The 19,052-nt window shown below is 43.5% G+C and overlaps 1 protein-coding gene across 3 annotated transcripts in view; it reads left to right on the forward strand.

Moving 5' to 3' along the window:
* LOC136587485 (embryonic polyadenylate-binding protein) overlaps positions 1 to 19,052 on the forward strand; it is a 48,621-nt gene that overhangs the window by 12,711 nt on the left and 16,858 nt on the right. For all 3 annotated transcript variants that reach the window (XM_066586073.1, XM_066586074.1, XM_066586075.1), the window contains exons 3-7: positions 7,179 to 7,294; positions 8,547 to 8,686; positions 10,899 to 10,993; positions 12,806 to 12,943; positions 18,638 to 18,733. In XM_066586073.1, coding sequence (XP_066442170.1) covers positions 7,179 to 7,294; positions 8,547 to 8,686; positions 10,899 to 10,993; positions 12,806 to 12,943; positions 18,638 to 18,733 — 585 coding nt within the window. The remainder of the gene's footprint in view (positions 1 to 7,178; positions 7,295 to 8,546; positions 8,687 to 10,898; positions 10,994 to 12,805; positions 12,944 to 18,637; positions 18,734 to 19,052) is intronic.

Genomic DNA, 19,052 nt, shown 5'->3' on the forward strand with positions numbered 1-19,052 from the left:
CATCTTATTCCTATGGAGCGTTTTACCTGAGGTTAGACACAAGAGGAGAACACACAGGGATGTGGGGGGAGGGATCAATGACTCGTGTATAGGTCAATTTTCTTAAAGATTTTCGTTTAGTGCCCTCCACACCGTTTCTTACTAGTTTGCTTTTAGGGGGTCCCGGTTTCCAGCCATTTTATAAATGAGTCTGAAGACCTGAATGTTATCCATGCCTGCCATGTGTGGTGATACTCCTCCCAGGATTTTGGTTCATCTGCTCCTATTTCCTCGAAATGCATTAATGTGTGGATCTCTTCCACCCACATTATCCACGTTGGAGCGACATTTGATTTCCACAGTCTTGGGATAATCCTCCTTACTGCAATGATAAAAAATCGGAGGAGGCCCTTTTTAAGTTTGCTTATTGATCCTGGTAGCATAGAGAGTAACGCTATTTCCGGGGTAGGGGACACCTTCCCATGGCAGACATGGTTGTATAGTTCTATCACTTCTTTCCACAGATTTGACACCCGAGGACATTCCCACCAGATATGTAGCATGGTGCCTTTGCTGTCGTTGCACCTCCAGCAGGCAGGAGAGATCTGGGGAAACATCCTCTGGAGTCGATCCGGGGTTCTGTACCACCTTGATAGTATTCTAAAATTCAGGTCCTGGACTTTACCCGCCGAGGAGAGCTTATGAGTCAAGAGCCATGCCTTGTTCCAGCTTTCCGCTGGGAGGCTTTCACCCAGTTCCCTTTTCTACTCTCTCACGTAGCCAGGGCTTTCGCCCTCTGCCTCCCGAGACAGCAGCAACCCGTAGAGTCTGGAGATCGTATGTTTAGATGTTGTGTTGGAAAGGAACATTTTTTAAAATTCTGTTAGGGGTTTTAACTCGTTCGTTCGTGGTGTCAATGTGCTTATAAAACTCCTCAGTTGGAGGTACTGCATCCACATCCCTGGTCTAGTCTCGCTGTCTCCCAGGATCTCCTGCATCGACTTCAGTCCCGAGTCTGACATCACATCTCTCACCCTTGGGATTGGGTCGTCTGATTGTGTCAAGATACGGGAATCCTTGAAGGTGGCCTCGAATTGGGGGTTACAAATTAAGGGTGTAAGTGGGCCTGGAATTCCCACGTGGCCTTTTGATGCTGCAAACCCTATCCAGTTTTCGAGAAGCTGAATACAGAATGGAGATGGGATAGGTAGTTTTTTGATCAGTTTAGAGGGAATCCAGGCGGCTGCCTGTAAGTATCCCTCCGCCCCTTCATGTTCCGCCTCCACCCACAGTTTTGTAGATTTGTGTTTTAGTATGTCTATTATACAGTTGGAAATGTTGGCCCTATAGTAAAGTGTAAAGTCTGGGAGGCCTAGACCACCTGATTCCTTTTTCCTTGTTAAGAGTGCAAAGCGCATGCGGGGTCTACGCCCTCTCCACACAAACATTGTTATTAGGGTTCTCAATTTTTTTAAATATGCTCTTGGGAGTTTGATCGGTATAGTCTGGCATATATAAAGGAATTTAGGGAGTATGTCCATCTTGATCACGTTGACCCTTCCGCTCCATGTAAGGAACAGGGGCCCCCATTTGTTTAGGTCTCTCTCTGTTCTCTCCACGAACGGAAGGTAGTTGAGTCTAAATGCCTCTGAGACATCCTCCGGGAGTTGGATACCTAGGTATTTTATGCTGGTTTTACGCCAACGAAAGGGGAATGATTTTTCTAAGTGGGACACCTCCTTTTGTGGGAGTGTAATGTTCAGTACTTCAGATTTTTGTGTGTTGACTTTGTAATTGTTGACCTTATTGAATTTTTTAAACTCTTCGAGGAGGACCGGCATGCCCACACGTGGATTGGACATGTAAAGGAGCAGGTCGTCCGCAAAGAGGGCCATTTTATGTTCTGTGTTTCCTACTTGAATACCTTTAATTGACCTATTGTTGCGGATGGAGTTGGCCAATGACTCCATGGTTAGGACATACAGGAATGGTGATAGCGGGCAGCCCTGTCTGGTTCCATTTCTAATTTTAAAGGTCCCCGACAGCGCCCCGTTTACCCTGACTCTGGCTGTGGGGCTATGGTATAGTGCCATTATCCTCTGTTTCATCCGTTCCCCAAGTCCTATGCTGTCCAATGTGGCAGAGAGGAAGGGCCAACTTACTCGATCGAAGGCCTTTTCGGCATCTATTGCCAGTAGGCATAAGGGGGTTCCATTTCGTTTGGCTCTATCGATTAGGGACAGTGTCTTTATGGTGTTGTCCCTAGCCTCTCTGCCTGGGACAGCCTACCTGCTCTCTATGTACAATTCTTGGTATAATACTCTGGAATCTGTTAGCTATGAGTTTGGCAAACATTTTAACGTCCAGATTGATTAATGAGATGGATCTAAAGTTCCCACTGAGTGTAGAGTCTTTGCCTGGCTTGGGGATGACAGTTGTGTGTTTGTAGTGCCTGTTGGGGAAAGGGTTGACCCTTGCTAATTGCGTTAAATGCTTCTAGTGCCAGGGGGGATAGTTCCTTCTGAAATATTTTGTAGAACCTGGCTGTGTACCCGTCTGGCCCTGGACTCTTGCCTATTTTTAGGTTTTGGATTATTTGTCAGTTCCTGGGTGGTGAAATCCCGTTCCAAGTCCTCCTTCTCGTTATTTAAAATTTTTCCTGGGACATTGGCTTCGAGGTATGACTCTAACTCTGGGTTTCTGTTTATCCCTGTTGCTTGAGATTCGGGTTCGATAGTGTATAGTTTGCTGTAGAAGGTCCTAAATTCTTCTAGGATGTCTTCTGTCCTATGTATCAGGTGTCCCTGACGTGATTGTAGCATAGGGACATAGGTTAATGGCGTTTTAGGATGTAGGTTTCTGGCTAGCTGTCTGCCGCATTTATCACCATATTCGAATGTTCCTCTTCTTAGTTTAGGGAAGATGAATTTAAATAAGCAATGTCACATTTATCGAGATTTATTCTAAGACCTGTAAGATTCGCCCACTTATCCAGTAGCCCCATTAAGTTAGAGAGATGATAATGGCTGGGTTAATGTAAGTAATAGTCAGCAAACAAACTCAGTTTGTAATCCACACCTCTATGCTTACTCCTTTTATGTTGGGGTTTTCCCTAATTGCTAATGCGACGGGCTCACTCACTATTGTGAACAATGCTGGTGAGAGGACATCATTGTCGGATGCTTCGTCTAATTGAAATGGGGGTTTCCTTGTTTGTGGGGAGTTTTAACAGAGTGGAGGGCGTAAAGGGACCTAAGGGCGTGTAGGAAAGCACCGTCAAACCCCATTTGTTTCAAAATCTAAAATAAGTACTCCCAGAACAGGGAGTCGAAGGCCTTTTCAATATCTAAGGCCAAAAGCGGTACAGGGATGTTAGTGCCTTTTCGAATAATCAACAATATTTAAAACTTTTCGTATATTGTCTGGGGCCTTTCTTGACAGAATGAACCCCACCTGATCCTTATGGATAAAACCTGGAAGAAACTAACTAAGGCGGCCACTAAAATGGATGTGAAAATTTTGTAATCCATATTCAATAATGAGATGGGTCTAGAATAGAGATGAGCGAACGTACTCGTTTCGAGTAATTACTCGATCGAGCACCGCGATTTTCGAGTACTTCAGTACTCGGGTGAAAAGATTCGGGGGGTGGGGGGAGGCGTGGCGGCACGGGGGGTAGCAGCGGGGAACAGGGGGGAACCCTCTCTCTCTCCCTCTCCCCCCCACTCCCCGCTGCAACCCCCCACTCACCCACGGCACCCCCCGAATTTTTTCGCCCGAGTACGGAAGTACTCGAAAATCGCAGTATTCGGGCGAAAAAGGGGCGTGGCCGAGTACGTTCGCTCATCTCTAGTCTACTCTTAGGAAAGAGGGGATCTTTATTAGCCTTAGGAATAACTGTTAGATTGGAATTTAGGAATTCTTGGGGCGGAACATCCCCCTTCATCAAAGTCTGAAACCTATTCTGTAAAGGCCCAGTCAGGATGTCCCCTTGTATTTTTTATAATAAAGGGCTGTAAAGCCACCTGGGCCCGGGGCCTTTCCCAATTTCAAATTATCAATAGCCCCGGCGATTTCTTTAGAGGTAATATCTATAGTCAGAAAGTCTCATTGATCCTGAGAAAAAGTGGATATCGGGAGGGTTTCCATGAAATTATGGTTCAGACTCTCGAAATTACTCTTATGTTCGTTATATAGTGACGAACAATATTTAGCAAATGTATCGCAGATTTTATCTGGGTTGGTGGTGGGGGTATGAGGGGTATACAGATTAAAGACGGAGTTCATCCTTTTGTCTCTCTCGCTAATAGCCTATCTGGGTTATTAGCATATTTATAGTACTTATATCCAGTCCATTGAAGTGCTTGTTCTACCTTTTATGACAAAAGGGCATGAAGCTGCAGCTCAACATCTCTGATCTCTTTGGTGGTTGCCCTTAGTGTACTTTTACACGGGCCTATAGTTACCTGAATAATCGTTCAAACGTGATTATGCATGACTGTCGGACGATGTAAACTCAGCCAACAGGGTACTGAGTGAGCAGTCGCTCAGTAGTCTTGTTCTGTTTTTGCTCACTGAGATGGAACAACTGATGAGTGACTTCTCACTCCGTATAAATGGGCGTCAGTTCATCTTTGAACGACCGCCTGTATGCAGTGAATGGAGACTGGTGGTCAAAGAGAGATCCAACACACTCCGCATTCACTGAAGGCTATTGCTCTTGTGTGAAAGCACAGGAGCGATAGTCATTGGGACAACTGTCAGGTACTTAAGCAGCCGACAGCGATCCCATCTAAAACCTTCCTTAACCCCTTAGTGACGGCGCTATCGTAAAACTACGTCCTGCTGTTGCAGGACGTGTATGGAGGGAGGTAGCGCCGCTATTTCCCTCCATACAGCGCGGGCGTCAGCTGTTTATAACAGCTGACACCCGTGGGCAATAGCCGCGCTCAGCCGTTCGCGGCTATTAACCCTTTAAATGCCGCTGTCAATTCTGACAGCGGAATTTAAATCCCCCTAACGCTGTTTGGGGGTCCCGCACGCCCCCCCCCCCCGCGGTGAGATCGGGGTAGCCGTGCAGGTGTCATGGCAGCCAGGGGCCTAATGAATGGCCCCAGGGCTGCCTTAGCAGACTGCCTATCAAGCCATCCACACAGGGTGTATAGCATTACGTCATACTGCAGGAGCGATCCAAGCATCGCATGTTAAAGTCACCCAGGGGGACTTCAAAGTAAAGTAAGAAAAAAGATCAATAAAGTTTCTTAAATTGTAAAAAAAAAAAAGTTATAAAAGTTTAAATCCCCCCCCTTTTGCCATATCAATTATTAAAAAATCTAAATCATAAAATAAAAATATGTATTTGGTATCGCCACGTCTGTAAAAGTCCGATCTATCAAAGCAGTGCATTATTTTTCCTGCACGGTGAACGTTGTCCGGAAAAAAAATAAAGAATGCCAGAAATACACTTTTTTAGTTACCCTGTCTTCCAGAAAAAATGCAATAAAAAGCGATCAAAAAGTTGTATGTATTCCAAATTGATACTATCGGAAACTACAGGACATCCCGCAAAAATTGAGCCCTCGCTCAACTACGTCGACGAAAAATAAAAAAGTTATTGTGCGCACAAGATGACCGCAGAAAATAATTATAAAAAATTAAATATCTTAAAAAAAAAATACAAGTACTACAGCAAAAAAAAAACTATATAAGTTTGGTATCGTAGTAATCATACTCACCCATAGAATAAAAATATCAGGTCGTTTTTGTTGCAGTTTGTGTGCTGTAGAAACAGGACGCACCGAAAGATGCTGGAATGTCGGGGTTTTTTTTCCATTTCTCTCCGCTAAGAATTTTTTCAAGGTTTTTCAGTAAATTATATGGTACAATAAATAGTGCCATTGAAAAATACAACTCGTCCCGCAAAAAACAAGCCCTCATACAGCGACGTCGATGGATAAATAAAGGAGCTACGATTTTTTAAATGGGAGTAGGAAAAAACAAAAATGGAAAAAAAGCAAAAAAGCCTGGTCACTAAGGGGTTAATCCCAAAAGATTTCTGCTCATTTACCTTTAGACTTTTAGTAGAGGTTCCACAAAATCATCCAATCTTCTCTATTGTAATTAGGTCACCTCCCTTCCATAGTTCTGTCTTGAATCCTTCTCTAATAAGGGATATAATGTCCATTACCTAGAGCTGTCCTATTGTCGATATACCTCTGCCTGAGGACGTGGTGATGGCAAAATCCATAGAGGAGTTTAAGAGGGGACTAGGTGTCTTTGTAGAGCGGAAGGATATTACAGGATATAGACATTAGGTGACCAGCGGGTTGTTGATTTGGGTCTTACAGACAGATAGGAACTATCAGAGGTTGATCCAGGGATTATTCTGACTGCCATTATGGAGTCAGGAAGGAATTTTTCCCCCCGAAAGGACTAATTGGCTTCTGCCTGTTGGGGGTTTTTGCCTTCCTCTGGATTAACAGAGAGGTTGAAACAGGCTGAACTAGATGGACATTGTCTTCATTCAGCCTAATTTACTATGTTACTATGTTAAAATCTGCCTTACCAATCTATGGTAAATTAGACTGGCTTGCATTGTTCGGAACTCTGATCCACCTAATTTTGTTAGGATCTATTCTATAATTCTATTAGTCTATTCTCCACCGCTTGGGTTGAATAAAGTCTGATTCTGCTGGAACAAATTTGTCATGCAGCTTGGAGCTTGCACTAAATATTAACTTCAATGGCTGAATTTCAGGTTTTGGTAGAAGATGAGTTCTGCCAGACAAGAGGACCCTCTTTATGGGGCTGCATCTGGCTAAATCCAATATTGTACTGCTGCCTAGAACATAAGGGAAGCAAAGATTTTAAACAATGTTTGCTCTTTGTCCCAACAGTACAAGATTTTCCTGCCCTAGTTCAGGTTTTTATAATATACTCAAGTTGAGAGGGGTCGGACATCCTTATAGAGTCAGGGGCTTCTAGTTTATTTTAATTTGATTCATTCCAAATTTTCTATTTACTCTACTAGTACACAGGGGCAGAAAAACACCAGTATTGTGCTGCTGTTAGGACTAAAGGAAAACTGATTGTGCTTTAGTTTCTGGTGTATTCATATGAAATCTGTCAGGAAAAAAATCTTTGCTTCTATTATGGAATTTGAGTCATATGATAAAAATGGAATTTTATTCCTCTTCTAGGTGGTTTGTGATGAAAATGGATCTAGAGGATACGGTTTTGTTCACTTTGAGACACAAGAAGCTGCTAATCGAGCAATCGACACTATGAATGGCATGCTACTCAATGACCGCAAAGTGTGAGTACGGTTAATGAAAACTGCCATAATGAAAACAAACATGCACTCTGGAAAGTGTGATCCAAGTCTGAGAAAATCTATTGGATCTAAAGTTTTGGGGGTTTTGTTACAGCTAGTCTTTGCCATCACAGAAATGCATTCTACACATCTGATAAAGCAGAGTTTATCCAATTACCCCAATGTACAATATTGAAGAACAAAAATGAAAGTGAGCAGTTATGATGGCAATTAAGCAGTTAACCCTTTTAAAATGACTTGTTACTAACTAAATCCTGAACTTCACTATTACTTTGCGCAAAATACGTAATAATGCTGTAAGAACAGTACTGCGATAGAACGATCAGTCTTGTTCAATAGAAATATAAATCACGTAACAGAACACAATGTTTGAGCTTTAACACTCTACTATGATTGCCAGTTTCCTGGTAACACAACATTCGAACTCCAGGCTGTGATGTCAGCTCATTCCCCCTGTAATACTCTCACAGTCCATAACTGCAAGCAATGGAAATTTGCTACATAGTCCAAGTCCCATCACGTAGCACATCAATGCAACAGTCCTGCTGTTTAATGCGTCCCATGGTGTGCACACCTAATGTTTGTGTTGAGGCCGGCATTACTTCCAGTCCGTCATGTGGGACTCATTGTTGCTATAGGCCCAGGCTAGTCCCAGTTAAGGAACGCAAATCTACCACAGTTCCCTTGGATCCTTGTTGCAGCCCAGCTGTCCCAGTGGGTGGGTAACATAGCGCAACTGCACTCTCACTCTTGGCTCCAGGCGCTAATAGGTCTCCAGGCAGCCCCTCTCATGAACAGCAGCCCAAACTCTTCTCCTCAGCTTGCCAACAGCTCCTTTGCAGATTATTGCAGCTCCACAGCAGCACCTCCAACTTGCTTATTTAGCCCCAATGTGCTCCTATGGTGCAGCACAAATTGTGCTATTATGTGGGCAGCCTCAGCCAATCAAGAATTGTCCCTTAGGCATGCTTTGTTTGGCCGTGCCAAACTTAGTTGCAAACTTTGGTGCATGCGATGCAATCGTTTTGGTGCACTTTACTGTATGACAACATTTTAACCCTTTAGGGTAGCACCTTAATACTGTTTTGTGTAAAATGCATAACTTTTCTAAAATGCTGAAGTTACGGGTTTTGAAAATTGTCATGTTATAAATGATTTTCTAATGTGTTTTTAGTGATACATGAAAAGTTTTCTTCACTTACCGGATGTTTATAATTCTCTTTATGATCCTCAGATTTGTTGGCCATTTTAAATCACGAAGGGAAAGGGAAATAGAATATGGGGCAAAAGTTATGGAATTCACTAATGTATACATTAAGAACTTTGGAGAAGATATGGATGATATAAGGTTAAAGCAAATCTTTTCTGCTTTCGGTATGTAGCACATTAAATATGCTTGCTGTCCATGATGGATTAGCAAGATTGATGTTTGTACCCTGCTATTTAAAGGGGTATTTGTTGTCATGTAATGTTGAGGGTTATGCCATAACCTTGACCAGTGGGGATCTGGCCTCTAGGATCCATGTGGCATATTGGCAATCTCATACTCCTGCAATGCAGCACGGTGGTTCTGGCAGTTGGACCCTTACTGATCAGTAACTTATTACTGATCATCCAATCTACATGTCATTGCTTATGTTATGTTGGAAAAAAATCCCTAAAGTGTGGCTCAGTCATAGCTTTTCTTTTTTTTTGACCAGTGAAGATTCCAGGAAGTAATTTGTTGTTTGGCTTGCTTAGAAAATCATTAAGTAATGAATTCTAAGTGTTACATTTAGTATCATTAACAGAGCCTTAACACAGTTGTCTCACTTCTAGCTGTTTTGCTGCAGAAAACAGCACTGTACATTGCTCAGTGGCACAAGTTGATACTGCAGGCTGACTCCCATTCACTTCAAAAGGACTGCAGTACCAACCTGGGCCACTACACAATGTATAGAGGTGTTTCCTGTAGCAAAACGGCTAAAAGTGGAAGAACCCCCTTAACCAGCATCTATTTCTGAACAAGCTTGGCATCAAGCACTTGTCCAGCATTCTTTCATTTTCTTTTAATGAATGTGATTTATTTACAATACACACCCATGGTGGAATTTATCAAGTGCCGTGCACTAGCGTTGTTATCGAAAAGTTGCAGATTTTTGTGCAAGTAGGAATTTGCCCAAATATTTTTGGTATTCTATGCCTTTCACTCCGCTTTTTCATAAGGTCTAGCAAAAAGGGGTGAGGTTTCAGTTTTTAGAATGATTCAAGAAACTAGATTGACCCGATGTGCGCTACGCAAACATAAAATGTTTGGGAAAATGGCTGCAAATGTTTTAAGAACGGTCAAGCCAAGGATTTACTTGAACTGTTCACCATCCACAGCCTGGTCTTCCACATTTTGGGGACATGGCAACAGTCAAACTGGTAAGCACATGATATGGACGTTGCTTATCAACTCTTGACTCTTCAGAGAGGCGCTGTTGGCTGAAGCACAGCAGCGCTGCTAGACGTAACATAGGAACTTTGACTTTGTCTCACCGGTCACTCAATGTATCAAACTCACATTTTATGATTTTACGGCGGTGGTGAGGATGTCACAAAACTAATGACACCAAAATCATTCACCAAAGGGCACGCAAAGGGGTCAAACTGTGGTGCACGAAAAAGCCGGTCAGTGTTTTTATATTTGATGCAGCTTTCTAAAAAGTTTGTCAAAACTCTGACTGCCAGTATACTTTTTCATGGCAGCCATGGGGCTTCATTTCATGTCACAGCATTGTGGTATGAGCCTGGCACAGGTCTTCAGGTTTCTGAGTCCTGAGCTCCTGCTGTAATCGCCAGGAATCAGATGGGCTAATGGGTTTTCATGGGAAAATAAAGATCCCCTATTCAGCTCTCGGGGCCGGATTGCTGACCACTAGCAGGGCAGTACTCAGTGTGGACTTGCACAGGAAGGAAGCACTTAGTAGGGAATTGTGGGAAATGTAGTTGCATGCTGCATGTTGGCAGGGATGTGGCAGCCATCTTGTAAAATGGCAATGTAAGGAAATCTCATAAATGTAGGACCAGGTAAGAAGGTAAAGGCTGCTTGATTTATACCCATAACCAGCTGAGCATAAACATGGTACAAACACCTTTCTTACCTGGAATTTTTGAAAATTTGCTTCACAGTTGGTACCCCTTTAACCTTTTCAGAGAAGCCTATAATCTGTCAGAAATGACACTTCACACTATTCAGGCTTCACCACCTTTGTCCTTTATACACATTAGAGTCATCCAAACCCGCTGAAAACGGTGGAGTTGGACAACTTTCTACTATATATACCCCCCACCCCCCTTCCTCGACAAATGATGTTTGGGGAAAGACTGATCAAGGACGTAGAGTTTCAATGCCCCTTCTGTTTGTTCTCTGGTAGATAAACCCTTTACTTCACTAGATTGTAAGGCTCTTTGTGGTCTGAAGTTCTACTACTGTTTTATCTGAAGCGGTCATGCATTGATGGTCATATTTGTTTTATGAGGTTTTCATCCCTCTCTTCACCACATTCTAAGTATTTAGGTAAGGCGACTATAGAAATAAGAACCACGTAGTTTTCTTCTTTAGGAACCACTGTGAGTGTGAAGGTAATGATGGATGACACCGGACGCTCTCGTGGATTTGGCTTTGTAAATTTTGGAAATCATGAAGAGGCACAGAAAGTAAGTCATGTCTAGTGATCTAAGAGGACCTTATTTTGTATCCACTAGTGAATTGTTGTATTAAGATTAGTAATTAAAGGAGTTGTCCAGTTGTAAACTATTGATGGTCTATCCATAGCTTAGTCTAGCAGCAGTAGATTGGAAGGGGGTCCACCTTCTGCGACCTCCCTTTATTCAGCTGTTCACTAGGTCAATGTGCTTGTGCACTAAACTGATTTGTGCAGGAAGCAGATAGCTCTGTTCTCACTCCAGTGGCCAGGCCTGGTATTATTGACAAAGTTCCCATTGAAGTGAATAGGAGCTTTGCGTGCAATACCAAGCTTGACCACTGCAGCTGTCTACTCCCTGCAGAAATCGTCTCAGTGCCCAAGCACACTGCTAATCATCGATCTACTGTATTAATGGCCTATCCTGCCGATAGACCATCAATAGTTGACAACCCTTTTTAGAACTACTGCCTTTTAAGAAAACCTGACGTGTAATGTGTTATAGCATTCCATTTTTCTGTTCCATTACGAGAACAGCTAAAGATGGATCAGTCACACAAAAAAAGGAAGCCTGTTGACCCCATTCACTATAATGGGTCCACCAGGCTTCCGTCATGCCATCAGGCATTTTTCAACAACACTAAAGAGGTTGGCACCAAATATGGTAACTATAGATTCTGCATGCATAGTGAAAGTTTTACTGTGAGCTGGAGGTTACTCTATTCTCTATTCCATATGTCAATGCAAATGATGAATCGACCCATGTAAACAGGCAGGCATTCATCTATGAGCGACTGCCTGTTTACTGTGAATAGAGGTGGAAGGGGTGGAATGATCCTCGGACTGCTCCACCTCCATTCAGTAGCAATGATTGTTCCGGTGTAAAAGCAATGGAATGATCATCACTGGAAAGACCTGCACTCGACAAGTCGTCCCATCTAAATGCACCCTAACCCCTGCCTACAAGGCATCTTGCTGCATAGCAGCAAACTTCCCCATCTGTGTTGGGAAATGACACTATTATGGTCTGGGGGATTAATGGTCCTTTTACAGGAGCCATTTATTGGGCTTGAGTGTTCCTCAGAATGCTTGTTTGCCCAACAATCGGCCGTGTAATGGGATCAACGATCAGCCAACGAACAAGCGAACATTCATTGTCTAGATCGAAAAAAAGGCTGATTGACGGCACATTTCCCATGTTAAAAAAATAAAAATGCAGATCATTGATCAATCTAATGATTGATGTTGCTCAGCGCTTGTTTCATTCGGCCAAGAATCTGACCCATGTAATAAGAGCACTGGTGAAACTATAGGGGATGCAGGGCGTATGGTTGCACCCGGGCCCAGGAGCCTTAGGGGGCCATAAGGCTTCTCCTCCCCATATAGAGAGCCCAGTACTATGAATAAAGCATTATAGTTGGGGGCCCTGTTACTGGTTTTGCATTGCGGCCCAAAAGCTTCACATTACACCTCTGGGTTAAGAGAAGTTAAGGGGCCCCAAGATAAACTTTTGCACCCGGGCCCATGAGCCTTCAGCTACTCCCCTGAATAAGAGCATAAGTTCCCTGACAAAGTGAAGGAAGTCATGAAGCCACAACGCCTCTGTTTTCTCCGTATGACATATGCAGACTATTCTCAGTAGTTTGCAGCAAGTTTTGCCGACTGATTGGTAGTACAAATGGTAATGTTGGCCATGAAAAACAAAATGTGGTTGTACAAGGTGACGATCAGTCAGTTGCCACACACTATGTTGGCTGACATGATATCTATGCATTCAGTGTACTCTGCTTTATCAATTAAGAAAAAATTCCATTATCCCCCTCAGGCAGTTGCTGAAATGAACGGCAAGGAAATAAATGGCCGCATGGTTTATGTTGGAAGAGCTCAGAAGAGGATAGAACGCCAGAGTGAGCTGAAACGCAGGTTTGAGCAGATCAAACAGGAGCGAATCAGTAGATATCAGGTAATGAAAGTTGCCAAGGTTAAAGGGGTTGTCCAATTGTAAACTATTGATTGTCTATTTTTAGGATAGGTCATCAATAGTAGATTAGCGGGTGTCTGCTGCATCAGACCACTGTCGATCAGCTGTTTGCCAAGCTGGTGCTCTTGTGCACTGAACTGATTTTTGCAGTAAGCAGACAGCTCTATTCTCACTGCAGTGGTGAGGCTTGGTATTACAGGCAAAGTTCCTAGTCATGTCAGTAGAAATTTAGCCTGCAATACCAAGCCTGGCCACTGCAGTGAGAACGGAGCTGGCTGCTTCCTGCAGAAATCAGCTCTGTGCACCTGCATACTACCTGGCAAACAACTGATCAGCAGGTGGAAGACCCCCTTTGATCTACTATTGTTGGCCTATACTAAAGATAGGCCATCATTACTTTACAAGTGGACAACCCCTTTAAGTTGGAGCTGTGTATACTTACAAACCCACTGGAGCCTATTTACTTTGATCGGCGTTTGACATGCTGGTCTAGGTAAACACTGCGCTTGGTTGTGAGTAACGATTATATTAAGAAGTGCAAGCCTCTTGTCTCACTGGGCGCCACTTCCGTGCACCAGATGAAGGCCTATGCCAGCCCTCAGCCGGAGTAGTCTGTCACTATAATCTACATTAGTTGCTGGCATAGATTATAGTTAATGTGATGGGCTGTGCACGGCCATGCCCCCTAAAGCCGAGCCCTGCCCACTCTGCGGGGTGTGACATACATGCCCTGAAATTCACATTTTTGTTGTGTGCCAAAATTGTGACTTTTGTACAACTGAATTTTGGCAACTAGGGCTTGAAAATTGGCCCCATTGCTTCTATAATTTGAGAGGATTATTTTCTTTGATCCTAAAGGACAGGCTGCTCTCTCGCTTGGGTTTGATCACGGTTCCTGGCTCTTTGCAGACCAGCAGTTACCTGACAGCTGACGGAAATGTTACTAGTTTTATGTGTTATAAATTCTATGTTACTTGAAATAACTGTTCCAAAGGTAAGTTAACTGCTGGTTCTTATAGGGGTCATCCAGTTGTAAAACTATAGTACTATTAATAGTAGATTGACACTGAGCTGATCTTTGCCGGAAGCAGACAGCTCTGTTCCCGCTGCAGTGGCCAGGCTTGGTATTACTGGTAAAGTTCCTATTGAAGTGAATGGCCCGCAAAACCAACCCTGGTCACTGCAGTGGGAATGGAGCGAACTGCTTCCTGTAGAAATCAACTCCGTACATGAGTGCATTAGTTAGTGAACTGGTCATGTGTGGAATTGATTTATGCAGGAAGCTGACAGCTCACTTCCTGCTGCAGTGGCTAGACGTGGTATTGCAGGCAATTCACTTCAATGACAACTTTGCCTGTGATACCAAGCATAGTTTCTACTAGATGTTAAAATGATTCTACAACAATACTAGCCCATGTGGACCGGGAGCTTCTTGTAGTTGCACATTAGTTGGAGATCCTGATGTGCTCTGAACAGCTGATGGGAAGGGTTCATCCATTCATGCAGCTTGCATGAAATTCATACCCTCCCATCAGCATGGTGCAACAGAAATCTGGACTCATGTGGCTAGGCAATGTTTTTCCACAGGAGTCTTGCCTTCCTGTTTCACTTAGGGCTCACTCACCTGGGCATATGTGTCCCACATATTTTTCATGTGCATATTTGCTGCGTATCTTAAATTCCCATAGCCTTTAACCCCTTAGTGCTACAGGATGTGCAGTTACGTCCTGCAGATTTGAGGTAGCTCCTGCAGCTCCATACATCGTGTCTACTGGCTGTTTCCTGCAGCCGCCTGCAACAGCTCCAATAAGCTGCGTGGCTTATCGGAGCTGTTAAACCTTTAAATGTTGCCGGCAAGCCTAATTGCAGCATTTAAATGCCCCGACCGATGTTTGGTGGTCCCATCCGCCATCCCCAGTGATGAGATCGCAGGTTGACGTGCGGGTGTCATGGCAGCGGTGGGTCTTCTAAAAGGCCCCAGGGTTATCATAGTGGGATGCCTATCAAGCTGTGTTTATGGCGTCGCTTGATGGAATGCCTGTCAGACCATGGTATAATGTAATGCTGTGTGATGTCATCATACTGCGAGTGATCAAAGCATTGCATGTTCTTGTCCCTTCTGGGGGACTAAGATAAAAAGTAAACAAGTTTTTAGAAAAGTTTTTCTAATTATAAAAAAAAAGTAAAAAAAAAAAAACCTTTTGCCATATTTATAATAAAATTTAAATAAAAAAACAAAATACGTATTTGGTATCGCTGCGTCCATAAAAGTCCGATCTATCAAAGTAACGCATCATTTACCTCGCACAGTGAAAAAAAATAATGAACCCCAGAATTGTGCCTTGTTTGGTCACCCTGTGATAAAAAGTGATGAAAAACTCCTATGTATTTAAATATGGTGCCAACGCAAATTACAGGACATCCCGCACAAAATGAGCCCCCGCACAACTATGTCGGCAGAAAAAGAAGTTAATGCAGTCAGAAGATGGCAACAGAAAATAATTTAAAAAAATTAAATATCTTTGAAAAAAAAATTACAGTACAGCAAAAAAAGCTAAATAAGTTTCGTATGGTAGTAATTGTACCGACCCGTAGAATAAAGTTATCAGGTCATTTCTGTTGCAGTGTGTACGCTGTAGAAACAAGATAGTGGAAGAAGACACAGGTGGTGGAATTTCATTTTTTTTTTTTTTTTACATTTCACTCCTTAGAATTTTAAAAAAGTTTTTCAGTATATTATATAGTGCATTAAACAGTAACTAGAGATGAGCGAGCACCAAAATGCTCGGGGTGCTCGTTACTTGGGACGAAATTATCGCGATGCTCGAGGGTTCGTTTCGAGTAACGAACCCCATTGAAGTCAATGGGCGACCCGAGCATTTTTGTATATCGCCGATGCTCGCTAAGGTTTTCATTTGTGAAAATCGGGGCAATTCAACAAAGTGATGGGAACGACACAGCAACGGATAGGGCAGGCGAGGGGCTACATGTTGGGCTGCATCTCAAGTTCACAGGTCCCACTATTAAGCCACAATAGCGGCAAGAGTGCCCCCCCCCCCCCCCTTCAGCATAAAGATCGTTCTCCTCTGCCATAGCTGTAACAGCTGTGGCAGAGAAGAACGATGTTAGCCCATTGAATTCAATGGAGCCGGCAATACAGCAGGTTCCACTGAAAGCAATGGGCTGCCGGCGATCGCGGGATGAATTGTCGGGAAGGGCTTAAATATAGAAGCCCTTCCCTGCAATTCATCCAGAAATGTGTAAAAATAAAAAAATATATACAGTATATACCGGCGTATAAGGCGACGGGGCGTATAAGACGACCCCCCAACTGTCACCTTATACGCCGGGAATATAGCGGAGCAAAAAATAAAAATCATTACTCACTTCCCCCGGCGTTCTGCGGCGCTGCTGCAGGATGTCGCTCCCTCCTGGTCCCCGGCAGAGCATTGCTTTCTGGACGCAGGGCTTGAAATCCCCGCCTCCAGAAAACACACGTGCCTTCAGCCAATCACAGCCAATGACAATGATGTCATTGAATGGCTGTGATTGGCGGACGGCGTGTGTTAGCTAATCACAGTAGCTTTCTGGAGGCAGGGATTTCAAGCCCTGCGTCCAGAAAGCAATGCTCTGCCAGGGACCAGGAGGGAGCGACAGCCTGCAGCTGCGCCGCAGAACGCCGGGGGAAGTGAGTAATGATTTTTATTTTTTGCTCCGCTGTATTCCCGACGTATAAGGTGACAGTTGGGGGGTCGTCTTATACGCCCCGTCGCCTTATACGCCGGTATATACTTACCTTGTCCCGGCAGACGGAGTTCAGCGCGACCGGCCTACAGTGGGTGTGAAGGGGGTGTGAGTCAGACCTGCCCCCTGATTGGCTCAGCGCTGAGTCTGACTCACACCCACTGCCGGCCGCCGTGGCTGAACTCCGTCTGCCGGGACAAGGTAAGTATGTGTGTGTATGTGTGTGTATGTATATATATATATATATGTATATATTTTTTTTTTTTTTTTAATTTATTTATTTTTTTTTTATTTTAACACATTTCTGGATGAATTGCAGGGAAGGGCTTATATATTTAAGCCTTTCCCGACAATTCATCCCGCGCACGCCGGCAGCCCATTGCTTTCAGTGGAACCTGCTGTATTGCCGGCTCCATTGAATTCAATGGGCAAACATCGTTCTTCTCTGCCACAGCTGTGGCAGAGAAGAATGATTTGTCTTCTATATGTTCTCAATGGGGTCGGTGCTGCTGCCGCCGGCCCCATTGAGCGCATATAGAGAAGAGAACTATGGCCTAAGAAGGACCGTTGGGGTTCTTGATGCCTAAAATCACTCCTAACGCTCTCCCTATAGCAGCTCCGGCATCAACAGCACTTTCCCTCCTCTATGTCAGAATGCATCTGTGGCGAGCCGCGGGCGGGCAGATTTTAATACTCGGGTGACACCTGATCTCGCCAACCACTCACAGCAGGGGGGTGGTATAGGGCTTGAACGTTGCAGGGGGAAGTTGTAATGCCTTCCCTGTCTTTCTATTGGCCAGAAAAGCGCGCTAACGTCTGAGATGAAAGTAAAAGTAACTCGAACATCGCGTGGTACTCGCCTCTAGTAACGAGCATCTCGAACACCCTAATACTCGGACGAGTACGCTCGCTGATCTCTAACAGTAACATTAAAAAATACAACTCGTTCCGCAAAAAACATGCCCCCAGACAGTGACGACGATGAATAAAGAAAAGTGATCAATTTTTAAAAGTGGCGAAGAAAAAACGAAAATGGGGGGAAAAAAGCAAAGGGCGGTGTCCTTAAGAGGATATTAGTGCGTATAATGCGCCAAAATATGACATGCTCCATTTTTACACACATAATAAACAAATACAGCTGTGAGTGGCCCAATAGAAATGTGTATTACGCCCCAGAAAAATACATGGACGACATACGCCCGTGTGAGTGAACACAATGGTGCTGGAACTGGTCGCCCACTGATGGTCCATCTGTGCTGAGGAATGATGGATGGGTTGTGTGTTCAAAATGTTGGGCCACCAACAATTTTTTGTGGCAATTTGCTTGACTATTCAGCGCCTGTTCATCAAAATGATTCTTGACATCCTCCTCTGACCCCCTTATTAAGTTGTTTAACATCCGTTGGATCCCTTTTCGCTGCATGTTTTTCTTAATCCCTATAGAGATGTTGGGGCGTCTATATAATGTAGGTCCTCTTGGAAGTTAAAATGCTGTTTATTATGTCTTCTGTTCTGATATATGAAGTAGATATTGTTTGGGTTAAGGTCTCCTTTCATGAGACAACTGTTGGGTGCGTTGGCGCAAGCCGTCCCAGTGACCATTGCTCCTGTGCTTTACTCAGAAGCGACAGTTGCTCTGTGAATGGAGGTGGAGCGGCCGGGGATCGTTCTGCCCACCTATCCCCATTCATAGTGAACAGGCAGTCGCTCAAGGATTGAGCCACTCCTGTTTGCATGGCCACGCTTGGTTTTGTAGGTGAGCTGTTGGCAACCGCTGGTACATGAGATAACTGTAGCCCAAATTCTCTGTTTCAAACAGTAATTTGGGTGCTAATTGGTTTGTGTAAAGGTACCTTTAGACAGTTGTGTCTTTATTGCTCATATTTCATGAATGTCTCCTGAGCAGTTTATATTCTTCATATTATATTACAGGGAGTGAATTTATATGTAAAGAATCTGGATGATGGAATTGATGATGACCGGCTACGGAAGGAGTTCGCTCCATATGGCACCATTACTAGTGCAAAGGTGATTTTGTATTCTACTATACAATTTTAAGGGTTAATAAGATTGTCAAGTGGCGCAAGATAAAGTTTTAGTTTTTTTTTAAATCAAATTATTTTTTGTTGAAATAATATTTTTGAATACAATTAACCCCTTAATTCCTACACATTCATACATGCATTAAGTATAATGTACATAAAGAATATAAAACACATCACCCCACCCAAACAATGCAATGAATCAGAACTATATTTAAACACATCAGTCTCCCTCCAACAAAAACAATTTAGACGTATACAAAGGACCATCTTACAAAGTGTTCCTCAAACTTAGTCAAATAGCC

This window comes from Eleutherodactylus coqui, chromosome 13 (genome assembly GCF_035609145.1).
Source record: "Eleutherodactylus coqui strain aEleCoq1 chromosome 13, aEleCoq1.hap1, whole genome shotgun sequence".
NCBI lineage: Eukaryota > Metazoa > Chordata > Amphibia > Anura > Eleutherodactylidae > Eleutherodactylus > Eleutherodactylus coqui.